This window comes from Prionailurus bengalensis, chromosome B2 (assembly GCF_016509475.1).
Source record: "Prionailurus bengalensis isolate Pbe53 chromosome B2, Fcat_Pben_1.1_paternal_pri, whole genome shotgun sequence".
Lineage (NCBI taxonomy): Eukaryota > Metazoa > Chordata > Mammalia > Carnivora > Felidae > Prionailurus > Prionailurus bengalensis.
Genome location: NC_057349.1, coordinates 135,845,683 through 135,865,165, shown reverse-complemented (window position 1 = coordinate 135,865,165; position 19,483 = coordinate 135,845,683). Strand labels below are relative to the sequence as shown.

The window sequence follows — 19,483 nt, the reverse complement described above, 5'->3', positions numbered from 1 at the left end:
CCCACAGGCGGTCTTTGAAATATATGAGCACTTCTTCAGCAGACCAGTAATAACAGCTACTCAATCACTTGAGTTAACTCAAGTTTTTGAAATGCCTTTTCATTAACAATCAAAATGTTGCCTCAAAGGAAAAGCCTAATAGGATGGGAAGGGACTTTTCGGTTGCAGGTATTTCTAAGTGCTTGGTCATGCAGAAGAAATGAAAGCACTCAGTTAGGTCTGTGAAAAGGATAGTTTCTATTTTCTTCCCCTCTCCGCCAATTACATTGTAAGGCTGTACTTTCCTTTATTATGTTGTCTAGCTGTATCTGCGAGTGTAGGTGGAAAACCTCATCTAATGTTAACGTCAGAAATACGCTAATATTTACCCCTCAAATCTCCTTGGCGTACTAAGAGTTCCATCAACACCAACTGCTATAGTCTATGCAAGAACATTTGACCAAATTGTGCAAATCCTTGCAGTAAAAGAAAAAGTTCCTCCAACTATCTGTGGTTGTAAGTAATCACGTTTGTTGGGTTGAGATTAGGGTAAAAAAAAAAAAATCTATTTTAGTTTCCAGAAACATGAATGAACTCTCAAACTGCTAAGAGAAACCGAAATTCTTTCAAACCATTTTTTCTTGAAAGGTGGAAACGAAACGAGCCTTAAGGATATTTGTCTTGGTTTTTATTAGTCTCATTTAAGATAAATGGAAGACCGTGTTTTTTGACAACAGGGATACTGTTCTTGCTCTGAGCTAAGGGGTGGGGAGGCTTACTTGTAACAGGTCATAATAATTCAAAGAATAAGTACAGTCAGTTCTGCTATAACATTTATTTTAAACACGAATTTGTTCCCACATGATTAATATACAAGGGAACAATTTGAACTTAATTCAAATATCCTAACTTTGCCTTGGCTTATGCAGGATCTCATCCGTAAGAAACACTAGGTGGATGCAGAAAATTGTCCCCAGTTCCAGAGAGCAGCACAGGAAGACAAAAACACGTGCGCTCACCTCGAATGCCTACCAGAGGACTCAGTCCACCTGCATGCATAGTATGTGCCACACTCATCCATGTCGGGTGACTTCAAAAGAATCCCTTGGGGCACCTGGGCGCCTCAGTCGGTTAAGCGTCCGACTTCGGCTCAGGTCATGGTCTCGAGGGTTGTGACTTTGAGCCCCGCGTCGGGCTCTGGGCTGACAGCTCGGAGCCTGGAGCCTGCTTCGGATTCTGTGTCTCCTTCTCTCTCTGCCCCTCCCTCACTTGTGCTCTCTCTCTCTCTCTCTCTCTCTCTCTCTCAAAAATAAATAAATGTAAAAAAATAAAATAAAATAAATATTAAAAATATTTTTCAAAATAACCCCTAAACTGCAATCCTGTAGATGGTTTCCTATTTTTTCTCTTTCCTCTTAGCCTATCTTGTATTTTCCCTCTCTGTTCTTGGTTCTTTTTCCTCTTTTATCGTTCTTTTTGCTGACTCTTTCTCTCCTGCTCCCTTTCTCTCTTCCTCTCGTATAGAGGGTGGCAGGTGTAGCAACCAGGGGGCTTCCATGAGCAACTTCAAGGTCAGGTTTACTAAGCAGGCATGTATTTCTTAACCATTGAACAAGTCTAAGTCTGTGTCTTCGTTTTTCTCAGATTCCAATCTTTTTTTAATGTATCACTGATGACGTTTTTGAGTGTTGTGCTCAAAACTCATTTTTCCTATAAGCCCCGTTTCCCCCGCCCCCGTGATTTTGCACCGTGAGCGATTTTTAGGAATACGCATGTCATGTGTCACGTTAATGGCAGTAAAAGGAGTGGACTCTGGAGTGAAACTGGGTTTCAGTTTCAGCTCTACCGCTATCTGTCTATGTGGCCTCGGATAACTAACTTTACCCTTCGTCCATTTAATATTCTTGCACGAAAACAGGGGTATTATCCTAATACCCACGTGATGGGGCTGTGAGCGAGGATGGGGCTTAAGCCAGTGCCTGATATGTGGTAAGTACTCCAATATTACTCGCTGTTAGTGTTTATTTTTTAGCGTTTTTGTTGTTGTTGTCCAGGCACATATTTAGAAAATTGACAAGTGTTAGGGGGCCTGGGTATCTCAGTCATTGAGTATCTGACTTCGGCTCAGGTCATGATCTCATGGTCCTTGAGTTCAAGTCCCATATTGGGTGAACATGAACGAGCCCTACTTTGGGTAAAACACGAGCCCCACTTCTCTCGCTCTCTCTCTCTCTGCCCCTTGCTCACTTGTGCTCTCTCTTTCTCTCTCTCTCTCTCAAAAAAAAAAAATTTACAAGTGTTAGATACATAGTATGTTTACAGCCGTTGGGAACCAGTGAGGTCACAAAGCTTAAGGTGTCACATTGGTGATGTCACGGTCTACCATGCTCCCAGGTGAATCTGATCGATATAGATATTTTAAATAATGTTCCTAAGTTTTGACTCAAGATCTAACCATAAAGACGAGAACTGGTAGCAGGAAGTACACGCGAGCTCTGGGGAACGGCCAACAGCTGCTTTTGTGTAGCAACTCGGCAAACTTTGACTCACTTTGCTTTTACAAAATGCTGTCCACCTTGAACAGTTTCCCTGTTAATACCTTCTGACTGATCACTAATGAACAGCACCTTCAAAATGGGCAAACTCATTAGGACTCGGAAAAAGTGACAACCCAGGTCTCGGTCTTCCCTCCCACGTTAAATTACAATGAGTTGAACAGATGAATGCTCAAAATCACCATATTGAAACTGAGGAGGACACAAATAAATGGAAAGGGATTCCACGCCCATGGATTGGAAGAATTAGTGTCGCTAAAATGTCCATATTACCTAAAGCCATCTAGAGATTCGCGGCAATCCCTATCAAATGTCAGTGGCATTTTTCGGAGAACAAATGATTCCAAAATGGGTATGGGACCACAAAGGAGCCCAAATAGCCAAATCAATCTTGAGAAAGAAAAATAAAAAGCCAGAGGTGTCACAGGGCCTGATTTCAAACCATATTACAAAATGACTGTAATCAAAACAGTATAGTATGGTAATCAAAACAGTCACGTAGACCCATGGAACAGAATACAGAGCCCAGAAATAAAACCTATGTATCTATGGTTAATTAACTTACACAAAAGGAAGCAAGAATATATAATAGGGGAAAAGACAATCTCTGCAACAGACACTGTGGGGAAGAATAGATAACCACATGCAAAAGAATGAAACAAGACCACCTTCTTATACCATATACAACAATTAGCTCAAAATGGATTAAAGACCTGAATGTAAGACTTAGAAGAAAACATAAATGATAAGCTCCTTGACATCAGTCTCGGTAATTTTTTTTTTTTAATCTGTCCCTTGAGATAAGGGCAACAAAAGCAAAAAAACACAATAAAATAAAAACACAAAACAAACACAAAAACAAAACCAAACGGAACCACATCAGACTAAAGAGCTTCTGGAAAGCAAAAGCAACCATTAACATAATGAAAAGGCAATGTACTGCGTGGGACAAATATTTGCAAAGGATATATCTAATAAGGGGTTAATATCAAAATATATAAGGGACTCATACAACTCAATAACACAGAGCCAAACAATCTGATAAAGAAATGGGCAGAGGATCTGAACAGACACATTTCAAAGAAGACATCCAGATGGCCAACAGGCACATGAAAAGATGCTCAACGTCACTAATCATCAGGGAAATGCAGATCAAAACCTCAATGAGGTATCACCCCATACTGGTCAGAATGGCTATTATCAAAAAGACAAGAAATAACAAGCGTTGGCAAGGGTGTGGATAAAAGGGAACTCTGACACACAATGAGAACGCAAATTGGTGCAGCCGCGGTGGAAACCAGTATGGAGTTTCCCCCCCAAATTACAAATAGAACTACCATATGATCCAGCAATTCCACATCTAGGGATCTATCCAAAGACAATGAAGACACTAATTTGGTAAGATACCTACACCACGTTTATTGCAGCATTATTCACAATAGCCAAGATAGGGAAACAACTGAACGACCACTGATAAATGAATGGGTGAAGAAGTGGTATACATACGCAATGAAACACTACTCAGCCACGAAAGAAGAGTGAGGTCTTGCCATTGGCGGACCTTGAGGGTATTAGGCTACGTGAAATACGTCGGTCGGAGAAAGACACATACCGTATGATGTCACTTTTACAAGTGGAATCTAAAAAACCCAACCAAACCAAATCGGACCAAGACTCACAGATACAGAGAACAGAGTGGGGGTTGCCAGAGGGGATGGGGTTCGGGGTGGGGTGCGAAATGGGTCAAGGGGATTAAGAGGTACAAACTTCCAGTTATGAAATGAGTGATGAGGATGTAATAGACACCGCAGGGAATCCAGTCAATAATATTGTATTAACTTTGTATGATGCCAGATGGTAAATGCCCTTACCGTGGTGGTCGGGTCCCAATGCACACAAATGCCAAATCACTATGTTGTCCACACGAAACTAACAGAATATTGTGGGTCAATTATGCTTCGATAAAAAAGTGGGGCGCCTGGGTGGCGCAGTCGGTTGGGTGTCCGACTTCAGCCAGGTTGTGATCTCGCGGTCCGTGAGTTCGAGCCCCGCGTCGGGCTCTGGGCTGACGGCTCAGAGCCTGGAGCCTGTTTCCGATTCTGTGTCTCCCTCTCTCTCTGCCCCTCCCCCGTTCATGCTCTGTCTCTCTCTGTCCCCAAAATAAATAGACGTTGAAAAAAAAAATTTTTTTTAAATAAAAAAAAAAAAGCAACGAAGTGGAAATAAAATCACTGTGTTCCCACCTTCTAAGTTGTTGTCATTGTCGAGGGGGCAAGAGAGGAGAAGGAGATAGGGGAGGGAGGGGGCATGAGAACAACGATAGCAACACAACGACAATCATAAAGAGATATGGAAATGAGTAGTCCAAGTGAGATCTGCTCATTACGTATAGTGATCAGATATGCTATTTGAGGAATAGCTTCTACACAAGCAGAAAACTATTTAACAGGGTTGCTCCTAAATTATCAGCGATCTTAAATGGTTTTAAGAAAGATCTCATTCAGTCATTATGATAAAAGCTCTTGGAGGGGAAAACGAATAGAGACATTCAAATAAAAGTACTCAATGCCACGTCAAAGAAAAAGTACATTAAATTGTGCCAAATCCCACAGTGGAAGTTCTTTATGAAATCCACCCACATAACAAGCCTTCATTAAAAACAATTCCAGCCAAGTCCTACACCCCAGCCTTGAACACATATTTCCCCCAGTATTGAAAAAAACTTTACGTGACTTCATAAAAAGTGTCGGCATAATAAATGTTATTTAGGCTGGAGGAAAAGTATTCAGTGAGGACATCAGCAAATAAAAAGGTACTAAAAGCCATGACAGTTCACCTCTTCTCAATAGCCTTCTCCCTTGGTTCGAAACCTTTCTCTTCTCCAGTGTCCTAAGCAGTTACGGCTGGCCCAGGGAATGTCTACACAGAATCCTGTTCTCATGGCTAAGGGAAGAGAGTGGAAGAGCCACAAACTGCCCCTTCCCACACCAAACAGTCTTGTTTCTCCAACAGGATCCATAGGAAGCCAGACTTCATCAGAAACCACAGCTAAATTGACAGTGTTGTGCTGGAGGACGGGGTGGCCCTGGACAAAAGCTAACTCCGATTCCATTCTAAGTCTCTAAGCTAAGTCTCTAGACAGAGTAAATGGTGGACAGGCACTATAGACTCCCCAGGCCTGGTCAACAGGTTTCCTTCGTCTCTCCTTCCTCTCTCCTTCCTCTCTCCTTCCTTCCTTTCTTCCTTCCTCCTTTCCTTCCTTCCTTCCTTCCTTCCTTCTCCCTCTCCCTCTCCCTCTGCACAGATTTGAGAGAAGGCTTGCTTCCTAAGTGCAAGAAGGTTATCCCTTCCAAATAAAGTGGTGCCTCCACTACTAAGAGCAACCTCTTTTCTAAGCTATGGTAACGCGCAGAGCATCTTTCAATGTGTTTCACACCACCAAGCATGTGAAAACCTCCTTCTCTCCTCCACCTACCCTGACGCTGTCTACACTATCACGCACTAAAGGAAGAGTCTCTGTAGACTGAAACACACAAGAGCTGGGAGGTCGGGGATCAACATTCTAATCCTTGTTCAGCCACAGCTTTTGAACAATGCTGAATGCTCTCCACAAAGCTATGCTTAAGGCTTCGGCTCTTTAAGTCTTAAACATTAAGGGTGTGATACTCACTGGCTTTTTAACACAGTGGACAAAGGTGTTTGAAAAAAAAAATGTAGCTCTCTAGGATAGGATAGAAAAAAATAAACTGATGTCACACTCAATATTTTATTCATTTTTTCCACTAAATACGTATGTCCTCGATGGCCCCCAAGATGATATTATGTAGCATCTCTTATAGTTCAAAGGTGACATTCTGTAGCAGGGAATTCACTTCTAACTGGACAGCATTATGAACTATTTAAAAACTTTCCTAAAAGGTTAAAACAGGCCGTAAACTGTATCTGGGGACAAATCTTATGAGGCTTTCAAAGGCTCTGTTATAGATCATTTAGGAAGATTAAAGAAACCCCCTCTACCTATGAGAGTTCCTTCTCAGTCATTGTAAGGCTCCATTAAACATGAAAAGAGGCCCTTACTGTCTACTTTCCAACTACAGATTTCTATCTCTCCACAAATTGTATCAGTGGCTACTTTACTTCCAGCTTTTAAAACTTGCTTTCTTATTACCTCGTCTTACCTGTGAATGCTATTAGAAGCCATATACAGAAATGGAAAGTACAGCTCCATTGTTCTTTTGAGTCTGGATCTCATGTCCCTTTCTTTCCCTCTTTTTCTCTCTCAAATGTCAAGTGTACAAACTTAGATGACCAGGATGTCAGGCAAAGAAGCTGCGGTGGGGAGGGAGGGGCAGGGGGCTTGGAACGAAGGATCTGGGCAGGAATGCTAGAAAGAGAGGGCAGCAGGAGTAAGTACAATGACATTTTTAAAAATTTCAGGAAGCAACTAGGGATTCAGAAATGGATTTCTAGGGGCGCCTGGGTGGCGCAGTCGGTTAAGCGTCCGACTTCAGCCAGGTCACGATCTCGCACTCCGTGAGTTCGATCCCCGCGTCAGGCTCTGGGCTGATGGCTCGGAGCCTGGAGCCTGTTTCCGATTCTGTGTCTCCCTCTCTCTCTGCCCCTCCCCCGTTCATGCTCTGTCTCTCTCTGTCCCAAAAATAAATAAACGTTGGAAAAAAAAAATTAGAAATGGATTTCTAACTGGCACGGGAAAGGAAAAAGACCTATATATTTCGGATCAATACAATCGCTCTACATATGGGAAAGAGAGGCATATAACCTTTGCAAGGTGTAGCCAACATCTGGGAATTCTCTTACCTAAATAAGTTTGGAAGGATATCTTCTCCGAAATAAGCCACTCTGAGGATATTGGGGACCAGGCTAAACAGGTCAAAGTACATTGTGTTAATGCCTCTAAGATTTTTTTTTTTTTAATTTTTTTTTTTCAACGTTTATTTATTTTGGGGACAGCGAGAGACAGAGCATGAACGGGGGAGGGGCAGAGAGAGAGGGAGACACAGAATCGGAAACAGGCTCCAGGCTCCGAGCCATCAGCCCAGAGCCCGACGCGGGGCTCGAACTCCCGGACCGCGAGATCGTGACCTGAGCTGAAGTCGGACGCTTAACCGACTGCGCCACCCAGGCGCCCCTCTAAGATTTTTTTTTTTTAATTTTATTTTAAATATTTATTCTTGAGAGAGAGACAAAAACAGAGTGTGAGTGGGGGAGGGGCAGAGAGAGAGAGAGGGAGACACAGAATTTGAAACTGGCTCCAGGCTCGGAGCCTGTCAGCACAGCGCCCGATGTGGGGCTTGAACTCACAAACCGTGAGATCATGACCTAGGCCGAGGTCAGGCACTTAACTGAGGCACCCAGGCGCCCCCAGATTATATTTTTAAGCAACCTCTACACCCAACGTGGGGCGCGAACTCACAACCCCAAGATCAAGAGTTACATGCCCCACTGACTGAGCCAGCCAGGCGTCCCTGTGTTAATGTCTCTGAAATCTATGTGTATATCAGCGATCTTTCCCAAAAAGGTTTCCATTTATAAAAATCCTAAAACAAATCTACACCTGAGCTGTGGGGATGATGTACGAATGTGGTATACAGATAAAATGTGCTATTTTACAGGGAAAAATGAGGAAGCCATTGAGGATGGCTGTCGAAACACATTAGTTAGACGGGAATCAGTCACGCAGAGTGCAGAAAGTCAGAAAGGTGCTTCTGCCTGGTTGAAAAGTGACTGACGCGTATCTCTATAAATGTTTGGACTTTTCCTCCCCCCCAGAAAGAATTCTTGCTTAGAAGGAGCCAAGTCACAAGCTCTGCCCCTTAGGTGTGGTGAGAACTCGTATTGGCAGGTGGTTAACAAGTGGCCCTTTTCCCATTTTCAAATTCTGCACATGAGGGGCGCCTGGGTGGCGTAGTCGGTTAAGCATCCGACTTCGGCTCAGGTCATGATCTTGCGGTCCAGGAGTTCAAGCCCCGCATCGGGCTCTGTGCTGACAGCTCAGAGCCTGGAGCCTGTTTCAAATTCTGTGTCTCCCTCTCTCTCTGACCCTCCCCCATTCATGCTGTCTCTCCCTGTCTCAAAAATAAACGTTAAAAAAAAAAAATTTTAAATTCTGCACGTGAAAAATTGAGGATTATTAGAGAAGCCGGCTACAGAATTATAACAAGAAGATAGAAATGGATCGAGGAAAACAGACTGACTCTGTATCTTAAAAGAACACCGATTTTCAGAGTCTTTGTTGGGCACAGGTGCTGTAAGTGGGAAAAAAAATTGGTTATTCTTCATTGAGGAAAGAACTAAATACAATGAGTTTAACCATTCATTTAAACCGCTCTGTGAAAATTGTGATCTGGAGAAACAGAGCGAGTCACCTAGCAAAAGTACGTGAAGAGCAGGCTGTGACGCGGAGTCCCTCACCTAAAGGGGGTCTGGCCTTTTCTAGGTGGAAAGGGCACAGAAGTGAAAGCGTTCTGGTGAATTCCAGAACAAAGCATCATTTACTTCTTCCTGTTTGGGTGCCTCCCACTTTGTCCGGGACTTTTCTTCCCCAAGTGCCCTTCCTCCCAGCATTCTTCTTCACCCTTCCCCTTCCCTAATTATGTGTTACCTCAGATTTTAGGTGGATTCACCGGAAACAATCCAACTGCATTCAAAACAATAATACTGGAATCACCGCGTAAAGGTTTTTTTTTTTTTCCCCTCATTAAATTTCTGCTGCAGCAAACGGACCAATCTGTTCATTTTGGGGAAAGACTTTAGGTAAGACACAGTATGGTTAAATGACGACCACTCTCACCCAGCAAATTTGGAGGAGGCCGGTGAGGATGACAGTCTCCTTTTTATGGACTGCTTACCACGTGCCACATCCTGTTGTACAAACTCTTCATGTATTTTCTCATTCTTCTACTAATGCTGGGTGGCGGGTAGATATTAGCCTTATTTTAGAGTTAATGAAACACAGGCACAAGCTCAGAGCCTCAAACAGGGGCTGGCAAACGACGGCCCCTGGATCAAGCCTGACCCTAAAGTTTTTCTGGAAAATCCAAACCCACTCGTTGACATAGTGCCTGGGGCAGCTTTCGAGCTACAAGGGCAGAGCTGAGCAGTTGTGAGACCTTAGGGCCCAGAAACCCTAATATTTACTCTCTGGATCTTTATAGAAAAACTCCACCAAAGCCCAGTATAAAACATGGTTAATTCACTGATTTAAAAAAAAAAAAAAAAAAAAAGGCAAGAACATCTGGGCAGCTTGGAATAGAACTTTTACTGAAACTTTCTTAGAAAAAAATATTCTAGGGGCGCCTGGGTGGCTCAGGCAGTTAAGCATCCAACTTCGGCTCAGGTCATGATCTTGCGGTTCATGAGTTTGAGCCCCATGTGGGGCTCTGTGCTGACAGGTCAGAGCCTGGAGCCTGCTTTGGATCTGTGTCTCCCTCTCTCTGCCCCTCCCCTGCTCGTGTTCTGTCTCTCTCTCTCTCAAAAATAAACAAACATTAAAAACTAAAAACTAAAAAAAAAAATATTCTGTCTTCATCGGTCCTTTCGTGTTCAGATCTTACCTATCTCCTCTCACTAAAGTTTATCAACCAGTCTCAGAAAAAATAACAGTGTTCCTGAACACCAGTGCGGTAACTACTGGTTTCTTTCTTGGTGTGTGAATTTTGATCAGGTGAAAAGATTTCCAAGAAGCAAAAGAAAAAGGACAGACCAAAGAAAGCTTCAACAGCCATGACTTTCCCGAGAGGTTGCAAAATTTTTGGCAATTTCACAGGTATTTCTTCTCAAGTACAAATGACATCATTGCTGAAATTAAAAAGGAAATTGGCCTGGTGGATTCTACATTTGGTATCACATATTGTTTTGGTTGAGCATCAATTGATTTTTCTATTTTTACCGGGAAGTTATGTCATAACTATTTTTAGTAGACAGGGTCTGGTTCTGTCATTTATGGAACTCAACACACAATTATGCCTCAGAATTTTCTTCTAAAGCTCTAAGAACGCATATATTCGGGGCAGAATTTGCTCCTCAGCAAATATTCTCCTATACTCCAAAACATTTTAGATTAAAAAGTCTAAAACAGGAAGTGGGTATTAGCAAAGGAAAGAACTTGGTATATTACCAGGAAGGAAAGTGGCTATAGCTTTATGACATAAATTTGCCTTGGAAATATTAATATTTTTAATCATCAATTGACAGGGAGTTAACATCTGTGCTGCTCTGGTAATTTTTACTTTATCCTTAAGCACCTATCTATAAATCGGGGCACCTGGATGGCTCAGGTCGCTAAGCGTCTGACTTCGGCTCAGGTCATGATCTCACAGTTCATGAGTTTGAGCCCCACATTGGGTTCTGCACTGACAGTGCAGAGCCTGCTTCTGATTCTCCGTCTCCTTCTCTTTGCCCCTCCTCTGCTCGCACACACACACTCTCTCTCTCTCAAAAATAAACATTAAAAAAAAAATTAACAAGAAAAGAAAAAAAAACGATCTAGAAGTCAAAGTCAATTAATAACTCAATCTCCAGAGTACATGGTTTGGCCCATAAAGCTGAGCTCAATTCACACGGAGCCAAAGAATTTAAGCAAACTTGTTTGTAATAAAAGTGACCAGAAAGTAAATGCCTGAGACAAGATAAAGCCCACGGTTTTTCCCTTCCCTCTACCCCCTTCCCCCAACACCAGCCAATAGAGAATAGCATCGAACAGAGGCTCCCAAGCTCGCCTGAATCTCTTGGGGATCTTCCACAATCTCTCTGCCTGGGCCATACCCCAGGCCCGTGAAATCACAATCTCTGGAGGCGGGACACAGGGATCAGTCCGGTCTGGGAAGCTCCCAGACACCAGTAGATAATTGTGATTAAGGTGCAGATAGCCTGAAGGACTCAGCCAGACTACCCCAGACATCTGCAGGTCAGGGCACTTAAAGTGCTCTGGCACCTGGGAAGCACTTGGAGCTCTTTGGTGTAGGAGTTACTACCATAATGCACTGGCGGGGGGGCAGGGGGTGCACTGGTCCCAGCAGTCTTGCTTCTAACACATCATTAGCGCGTTAATGCAAATTATCAAGAGGATTTTAACACAATGCGTATGGCCTTCGGGTTCCTCTTAAGTTACGATCGTTGGAACATTCACCCTATTTCTGCATCTTGGGAGACAACGCATCTCTGATACCTAGCTTTGCTCTTTATTTTGCAAGCATATTTCTCCTGCGTGACCAACTTTGAAAGACCAAAACCGAAGGAAAAACTGCGCCTTACCTCCACGATGCTTTTCAAGTCTTGCACGTAAGTCCTTTCGGTCTCCAGAATTTCCTGGACAACCCTATCCACATAGAGGAGCTTGGGGCTGGTGGCCGACTCCGCACCCGGCTGGGTCGCCCCGTTGGCCTCCGTTCTGCGCTGGGCCCGGGGCTGCCCTTCGTCGCCCTCGTCGGCGTTCTGTTGCCCGGCGGCGCTGTCCCTCTGCAACTCGCCGCTGGAAAACGGCCTGGCCGGAATCAGCTCCAGTTTTATGGCCCCGGCTTCCTTATCTTGGTGAAACAAGCCCAAGTGGCTGTTCGAAACTAAGGTCATCCTGCTGCCGAAGGAGCCATGGCTGTCCCTGGAAGAGGCGGAGGACGACGTGGAGCCGAAGCTGACGGGGCGGTCACTGTCAGAGAGCTCCATGGCCTTCAGTTCCTGGGAGCGGGGATGCCTGGCTATGGTCTTGGGATCTGGAATTTCTGCTACAGCTGATGGCACTTCAAGACCTAACTGGTGCACATCTACAGTCATTGGGGGTGGGAAGGAAAGAACAAAAGAAAGAAAAAGGACAAGGTGAGCACGTATTTTAAAATTGTATCAAACAAGGTTTAAAGGCGGTTAAAGCCTTGCCCAAATGTATATACGGTCAGAAGTAGAAAGGTGGTGAATTCGTTATAGAAGGAAACGCAAAGGCGCCCTTGGGCGGTTGAGTTGCAAAGTTTGAGTTTCTAAAGCATCAGCTGGGAGCAGGTGAGAAATGCAGAGCCTGGGGCACGACCTCTGCATTTTAACAAGATGCCAATGCCACTGGCGTACGCGGGAAAGCTCGAGAAGCACTGCATCCACCGCGGCAAAGTGGGATCACCTGGAACAACTCGTGCAAGCGGATTCGCCCAGATTTACTAAATTAAAGGCTCCGCGGTCAGGGCATAGGGACTCTATAGCTTTAACAAGCATCACGAGGGATTCTTACTTCAAACACACCCTCCGTGATTCTTACGGAATTTTATGCAACACTGTTCTATGTTTTCAGTATTGCACTCTAATTCCACAACAGTTTAAGCCACCTTCCTGCAGTCATCACTATTTAACAGATGCTGACAATTTTACATTTTACTTGGAGACAGCATGAAAGAAAAAATGTTGCGTGGATAAGCCTTTTCTAATACTGGGCAAGGAAAGCCAAAATATTAAGACCTATACTTTCTCTCAAACTTCCTCTCTCAACACGACATTTCTCTCAATCTCTACTTGAAAGTTGACATCGTAATTGGGGTGTATATGAAGTTATGCTATGACAGAGTATATTTGTTTTTTTTTTTAACGTTTATTTATTTTTGGGACAGAGAGAGACACAGCATGAACTGGGGAGGGGCAGTGAGAGAGGGAGACACAGAATCGGATGCAGGCTCCAGGCTCTGAGCCATCAGCCCAGAGTCTGATGCGGGGCTCGAACTCACGGACCGCGAGATTGTGACCTGAGCTGAAGTGGGATGCTTAACCGACTGAGCCACCCAGGCGCCCCCAGAGTACATCTGATTAACTACAACAACCCCCCCCCCCCAAAGTTAGATAACACGGCAGTGTAAATATACAATTAAGTAATATAGAAACTCGGCTATGAGAAAAATTATGCATTTTTAAAGAAATGGGGCTGTTAATGTTTAGAAGACAGCATTAAGAAGAGAATATCTAATGGCAAAGTCAAAAGGTCATTTAATATATGTAGCATTTAAATCTTGAGGCCCTACACAAAATTGAAACTCACAGAAGATATTTTGGGGAAACACACAAAGTTCCAATCTTCTTTGTTTGCAAGAAGGCAGGACGAACACTGTTTCCCCCTAATGAGATCCCAAGTTTACAGAACAATATACCTTGCAGTAAAGAGCATGCTGAATGAAGACATTTGCTTCATTTTGGCAGGTGACCTTACCAGCAGGATCCATGTGTACGGGTTTTGTTAGAAAACATATGAGCGCAACCTATGTTTAGAAGGTTATAACAAGACACACATACATTAGTAAGAAGGATCTAGATTAATAATCATTTTTTAAAAGGAACGTGAATTTGGTTTGACTCTATAATAAAGACTGTCAAACAGCTGGTAGCAATATTTCTAGAATGTAAAGAATCCCATCAACTCTGTATCCTTCAATATCCCGAGTTTTTCTAGATAGTTTATATTTACAGCAAATATCAGTGCCAACGTGTAATGCGAATATTATAAATATAAAATAAAAGAACTAAATTGGGTCAGCAAGAAGAAATGGTAAGAAATGTGTAGGAAATGAGTAATTTATCAGCATAACCACTACCACATGGTATAAGCTTGCCACAAATTTTTAAAGCTTTTGCAATACTCTTTCTGCTTGTTCTAGGACAACTTTATGGCCTATAAAACATGGATTGGTTATGGTAGTTAAAATGCACTTGCCCTAAAAAGCCTGAACCAACTTGAGTGGGGCAAAAATCCAAGAATCAGCCAGGCATTTAGGTGTGCTTACAGCAAAGGGCACTTGCCCACATTTGGGACTGGTGCTAATAACGTCCTGGGCAGTTGGAAGTAGAAGCAGACTCATCAAGGTTTTCTTCCCCTTATGATGGCAGCCATCGTAATCATCTGATTAACCATAATCATAACCATGAGGTTGATCTCACTTTAAAAATGGGCACTAACTTGGGAAGTACAGTATACGATTATTCTTTAAGGTCCCAAGGGTCCAATGAGGCAACAATGATTTCGTACCAAAAATAAGCTGGATATACTGTACATGTAAGCCAGGGCATCTGGAAAAGTCCAGATCAACCTAGTCTCCATAACTGGACACACCTTCCCTCCGGTATAGAAAACTACATTGAACAGTTCTGGAACTCTTGGCAGCTATCCATTATCAGTATTGGTGAAAATGAACACAATAGAGACTCACTTCTTTACTTACTTCGATGCGCCAATACCGGGACTGAGGGATTAAAGGGGAACAAAAGTGGCCAGATGCTTCAGAGGAGTCCATGCTGGGCTGCTAGGGATAACAGTGCCTTTTATTCTTTCAAAGATAGGGAAACTCGGGTCAACAGGTCCCTTCGTGGATACATCTTTTTTTTTTTTTATGTTTATTATTTATTTTTGAGAGAGAGAGACAGAGACAGAGACAGAGACAGAGCGTGAGTTGGGGAGGGGCATAGAGAGAGGGAGACACAGAACCTGAAGCAGGCTCTAGGCTCTGAGCTGTCAGCACAGAGCCCGATGTGGGGCTCGAACCCACGAACCACAAGATCATGACCTGAGATGAAGTTGGATGCTTGATCATGACCTGAGCCAAAGTCGGACGCTTAACCAACTGAGCCACCCAGGTGCCCCATGGGTACATAGCAGCATGAATTGGTCCTGTTCCAGTTAAGCCTTCTTATATGCTAATACCAGGCTATGTGTTCTAGGCCACCGGGCCAGCGTATTCTTCAGACTGCCGACCGGGCTCTTTTCAAAGAGACTATTTGAGATATTCGGTATCTGTAGTATTTAACCAAGTTTACTACCTCAAATTAAACACCTTCCAAAATTACCAATGACAGAAGTGAAACACTTAATGCTAGGTCATATAATGGTGTATAAATATGAGACTACATTTGCTAATGGATAACATTTTTTATGTTGATTCACTGCTTAGAAGATAATTATAGTTTCCACACCTAAGGAAATGGACCTCATAAAAACTGCCTCGTCTTGTTCTCACCTCCCTCAAAATAATTTAACATTTCCACCCTGTCTGGCCTATTCTTCCTGATACAGCAAACTGACTACTGATATTTATCTCCAGAGCTGACTGTTCAACACAATAGCCAGGAGCCGCACGCGGCTATTGACCGCTTGAAATGCAGCCGCTCCAAATGGAGATGTGTTGGAAGTGTAAAACATATACCAGATGTTGAAGGTTTCGGATGAAACAAAAAAGGACTAAATACCGCATTAATAATTTTACATGACTTACATGGCGCGATAATATTTGGGGAAAATGGGTTAGCTAAAATACCTTTTTTTTTTAAATTTTTTTTTCACCGTTTTTTATTTTTATTTTTGGGACAGAGAGAGACAGAGCATGAACGGGGGAGGGGCAGAGAAAGAGGGAGACACAGAATCTGAAGCAGGCTCCAGGCTCCGAGCCATCAGCCCAGAGCCCGATGCGGGGCTCGAACTCACGGACCGCGAGATCGTGACCTGGCTGAAGTCGGACGTTTAACCGACTGCGCCACCCAGGCGCCCCTAAAATACCTTTTAAAAATGATTCTCACTGCTCTCATTTTGCCTTTTTTAGCCTTGCTACTAGAAAATTACGAATTACACAGGGGGTTTGCATTATAGTTTAGTTGGACAATGATGATCTGGAAGTCTTCGAGATCATGAGATTCCTCTGGAAGATTTAAATGTACCGCTTTATCAATCTTTATTCAATAATAGTGAAGGGAGAGGTGCATAACACTCCAAGGTTGTCTTTCTCCCCCTCCATTCATCAATACACCATATTGTTACGAGTTAAGAAAAACAGTTGTAAGACAGTCGTTGTGCGCTAGATATTGGGGGTAGCTGATGTCCCATATACACAGAAACACCCAGACACAAAGCTGTAAGGCACGAAAGCTGCTTCCTCCGTCTTGAGTGAGAGATGCTGACAGGTTGTCTTAGCATTTGGCTAACGTGCTGCTTTGTTTTCTTTCCCATAACCTCTCTTCCTTCTTACCAAAACCCAAACACTGGGCTATTATATAGCACCTGCTGAGAACCTGCCCAACATTGCTGATGGCCCATGTCAGCGGGTCTTTTGACCATGAATATCCTAAAATAAGCCGGTTCTACTTGCCTGGAGGGTCTTGGTTCATCTGACCCTTGATACACCCGGAGGTAGTGCTGGTGGACACACATGTTGAGGGCCTTGGAGTGCTAATGATTCTTTTGTTTTAAATATAGAACAAGTATTTAAAAAAAAAATTTTTTTTTTAATTTTTGAGAGACAGAGCGTGAGTGGGAGAGGGGTAGAGAGAGGAGGAGTCACAGCATCAGAAGCAGGCTCCAGACTCTGAGCTGTCAGTGCAGAGCCCGACGTGGGGCTCGAACTCATGACCTGTGAGACCATGACCCGGGCTGAAATCAATGGTCTCTTAACTCACTGAGCCCCCCAGGCACCCCAGAGTCCTAATGATGCTTCTAGCCCCAAGTACTGTCAGCCTCAAAACCATCAACATAAAATATTTCTTCTTGTGCCATCCTCAAGAAGAAAAAAAAAAGCTATCGCAGCCCCACGTAGATATGCTCTCACACACTTTACATCATGAGAAGTCTCTGTCTAATTGTTTCTAGGTGAAAGAACTTTAATTCCTTGGCTCTTCTTTGTTTGCTCTTCAAACTTCCATTATTTTAATTGTTCTCCTTTGGAATGTCACTGCTAGAATCCAAAGCAGCACTTCTTGGCTCTAACTTGCTCAGGCTGATTTAGGGTTGAGGCAGGACTTTCCATGGCAAGTAGAGCCCAGGCTTCCTGTGACCATGTTTACATGGTGCAGGGGCGACTGATGGGTCCACAGGGGACCACTCCCGGTCACAAACCCCCACGGGGAGCTTTACAAGGCAAGACAGAGCCCTATGCACGATGGGGGCTGAAGCGTGATCAGGATTTCCGAGTTCTGCTCATTGCTATTCTAGACTTCAAACATCTAGGCTGAGTTCCTTGGCAGGACAGTCATGGAAATCAAGAGAATGTGTTACGCTCAAGACCAATGAATAACTAAAATGACGTGGTTCCGTATTATACTGCCTGTGAATTTCTCACAAAGGGGAAACCAACAGAGACACTAAAGTATAAGCAAGAAGTTATTCTTTCAGCCAGCCAAGTCATTTAATACAGGGCCAGTCTTAGGTAAAGCCTCAAAGTTGTATATAAACAAAACAAATGAAAAAAAACTTTTCAGAGTCGAAGTTATAAGAAATACACATTTACGTATCTCAAAGACAACACGAGGTATTTGAGGAGAATGGTTCTCCCGTGTACACCTCTGAGATAGTGGATAGCTCAGTGGATAAAAGCCACCAGACAGCAACACGAATTTCTGCCTCTGGGTTTTTCTAAAATACCAGTGTGATTCTTGCATTAAGGGCAGAACTGCAAGTCCACATGTTCCTTAATGCTCAGAGTATTCATTCCAGGTAACTCGATTGTCATAATTATCTGCAGCTCTTTGGTAATAAAGAAGTAAGAAAAAATCAAACTACCATGTTAATTTCTTAGTGTTAACCTATGTACTATGGGTTATGCATATGGTTATGAGGGGAAGCTGGATGAAAGGTGTCAAAGAGCTCTGGACGATCTTTGAAACTCTTCTGTAAATTAAAAAAATTTCCCCCAATACAGAGTTTAAAATATCATGTTACCACTGAAGAGGCAGTTAAGTATTTGCACAAGAAGATCAAGAGTGGGAAAAGATGTTTTGCAAAATTCTCTTGTTCCAACAAGAGGCGAGGGGTTGAAAGAGAAAACAAAAACAAAGATTCTTTCACGCTGTAAAGTCTGATACTAAATATTTAGGTAATTTACTAAGGGTTTCCATGCCGGCAATGGAAACTAAGAGGATAGTTAATGCAGTTAATAGATAAAGTACCCCAGCTCAGTGGTGACTCCAGAATTTCTACATTCAAGGGCAAGAGCTTGCCAGTTTTGCTTGAGGTGTTTTTGGTTGTGCTTTTTATACAAATGCAGCTGTTTTTACCTTTAAGGTCTGCTTTTATTATGGTGATTTAGTGTGGAAGATGAAGGAGATTACGAGGTTGGGCTGAATCAGTTTGAGAGGGGGCTGTTAGTTATCCACCAAAGTCCATGCCCTTCTTTAGTGAATAGGGTTCCTGTTGCCTACACTTCCCAACCTTCCCACCATACATAACAGTGTGAAGGTCAAGTTCTCTTCATCAGTGGAAGTGAGAAGTGCCTGTCTGGGGGTCCATTTCTCAAACATTTACCATCATTCCTCCACATTCTTTAAAAAAAAATTGGGGGGCGCCTGGGTGGCTTGGTCGGTTGAGTGTCCGACTTCGGCTCAGGTCATGATCTCACGGTCGGTGAGTTCGAGCCCCGCGTCGGATTCTGTGCTGACAGCTCAGAGCCTGGAGCCTGTTTCAGATTCTGTGTCTCCCTCTCTCTCTGCCCCTCCCCTGTTCATGCTCTGTCTCTCTCTGTCTCAAAAATAAATAAACGTTAAAACAAATAAAGAACTGAAAAAAAATTTTGTTTTTAATGTTTATTTATTTTTGAGAGTGAGAGAGAGACAGAGTGTGAGAGGGGGAGGGGTAGAGAGAGAGGAAGACACAGAATCTGAAGCAGGCTCCAGGCTGAGAGCTGTCAGCACAGAGTCCGACCCGGGGCTCGAACTCACAGACCCCGGGGCTTGAACTCACAGACCTTGAGATCATGATCTGAGCTAAAGACAGAGGGCCAACCGACTGAGCCACCCAGGTGCCCCTCCTCCACATTCTTTCCCTTCCTCCTGGAACCCAGATGTGGCAGGGACCTTGCCTGAACCCCGAACATGACACCGGGGCCCTAGAATATGGTAGAACATGAGGGCAGAAGGCGCTTTGCATTAAAACTGGGTCTAGACATGCCCTGAGCCACCATACAGAAAAGTCTGGTTATCCTGAAGCTGCCATG

General features: G+C 43.5%; 1 protein-coding gene across 3 annotated transcripts in view; it reads right to left on the bottom strand.

Moving 5' to 3' along the window:
* Positions 1–19,483, bottom strand: part of PLEKHG1 (pleckstrin homology and RhoGEF domain containing G1) — a 181,115-nt gene that overhangs the window by 89,924 nt on the left and 71,708 nt on the right. For all 3 annotated transcript variants that reach the window (XM_043592611.1, XM_043592609.1, XM_043592610.1), the window contains exon 2: positions 11,808–12,313. In XM_043592611.1, coding sequence (XP_043448546.1) covers positions 11,808–12,215 — 408 coding nt within the window. In that variant the 5' untranslated portion in view covers positions 12,216–12,313. The remainder of the gene's footprint in view (positions 1–11,807; positions 12,314–19,483) is intronic.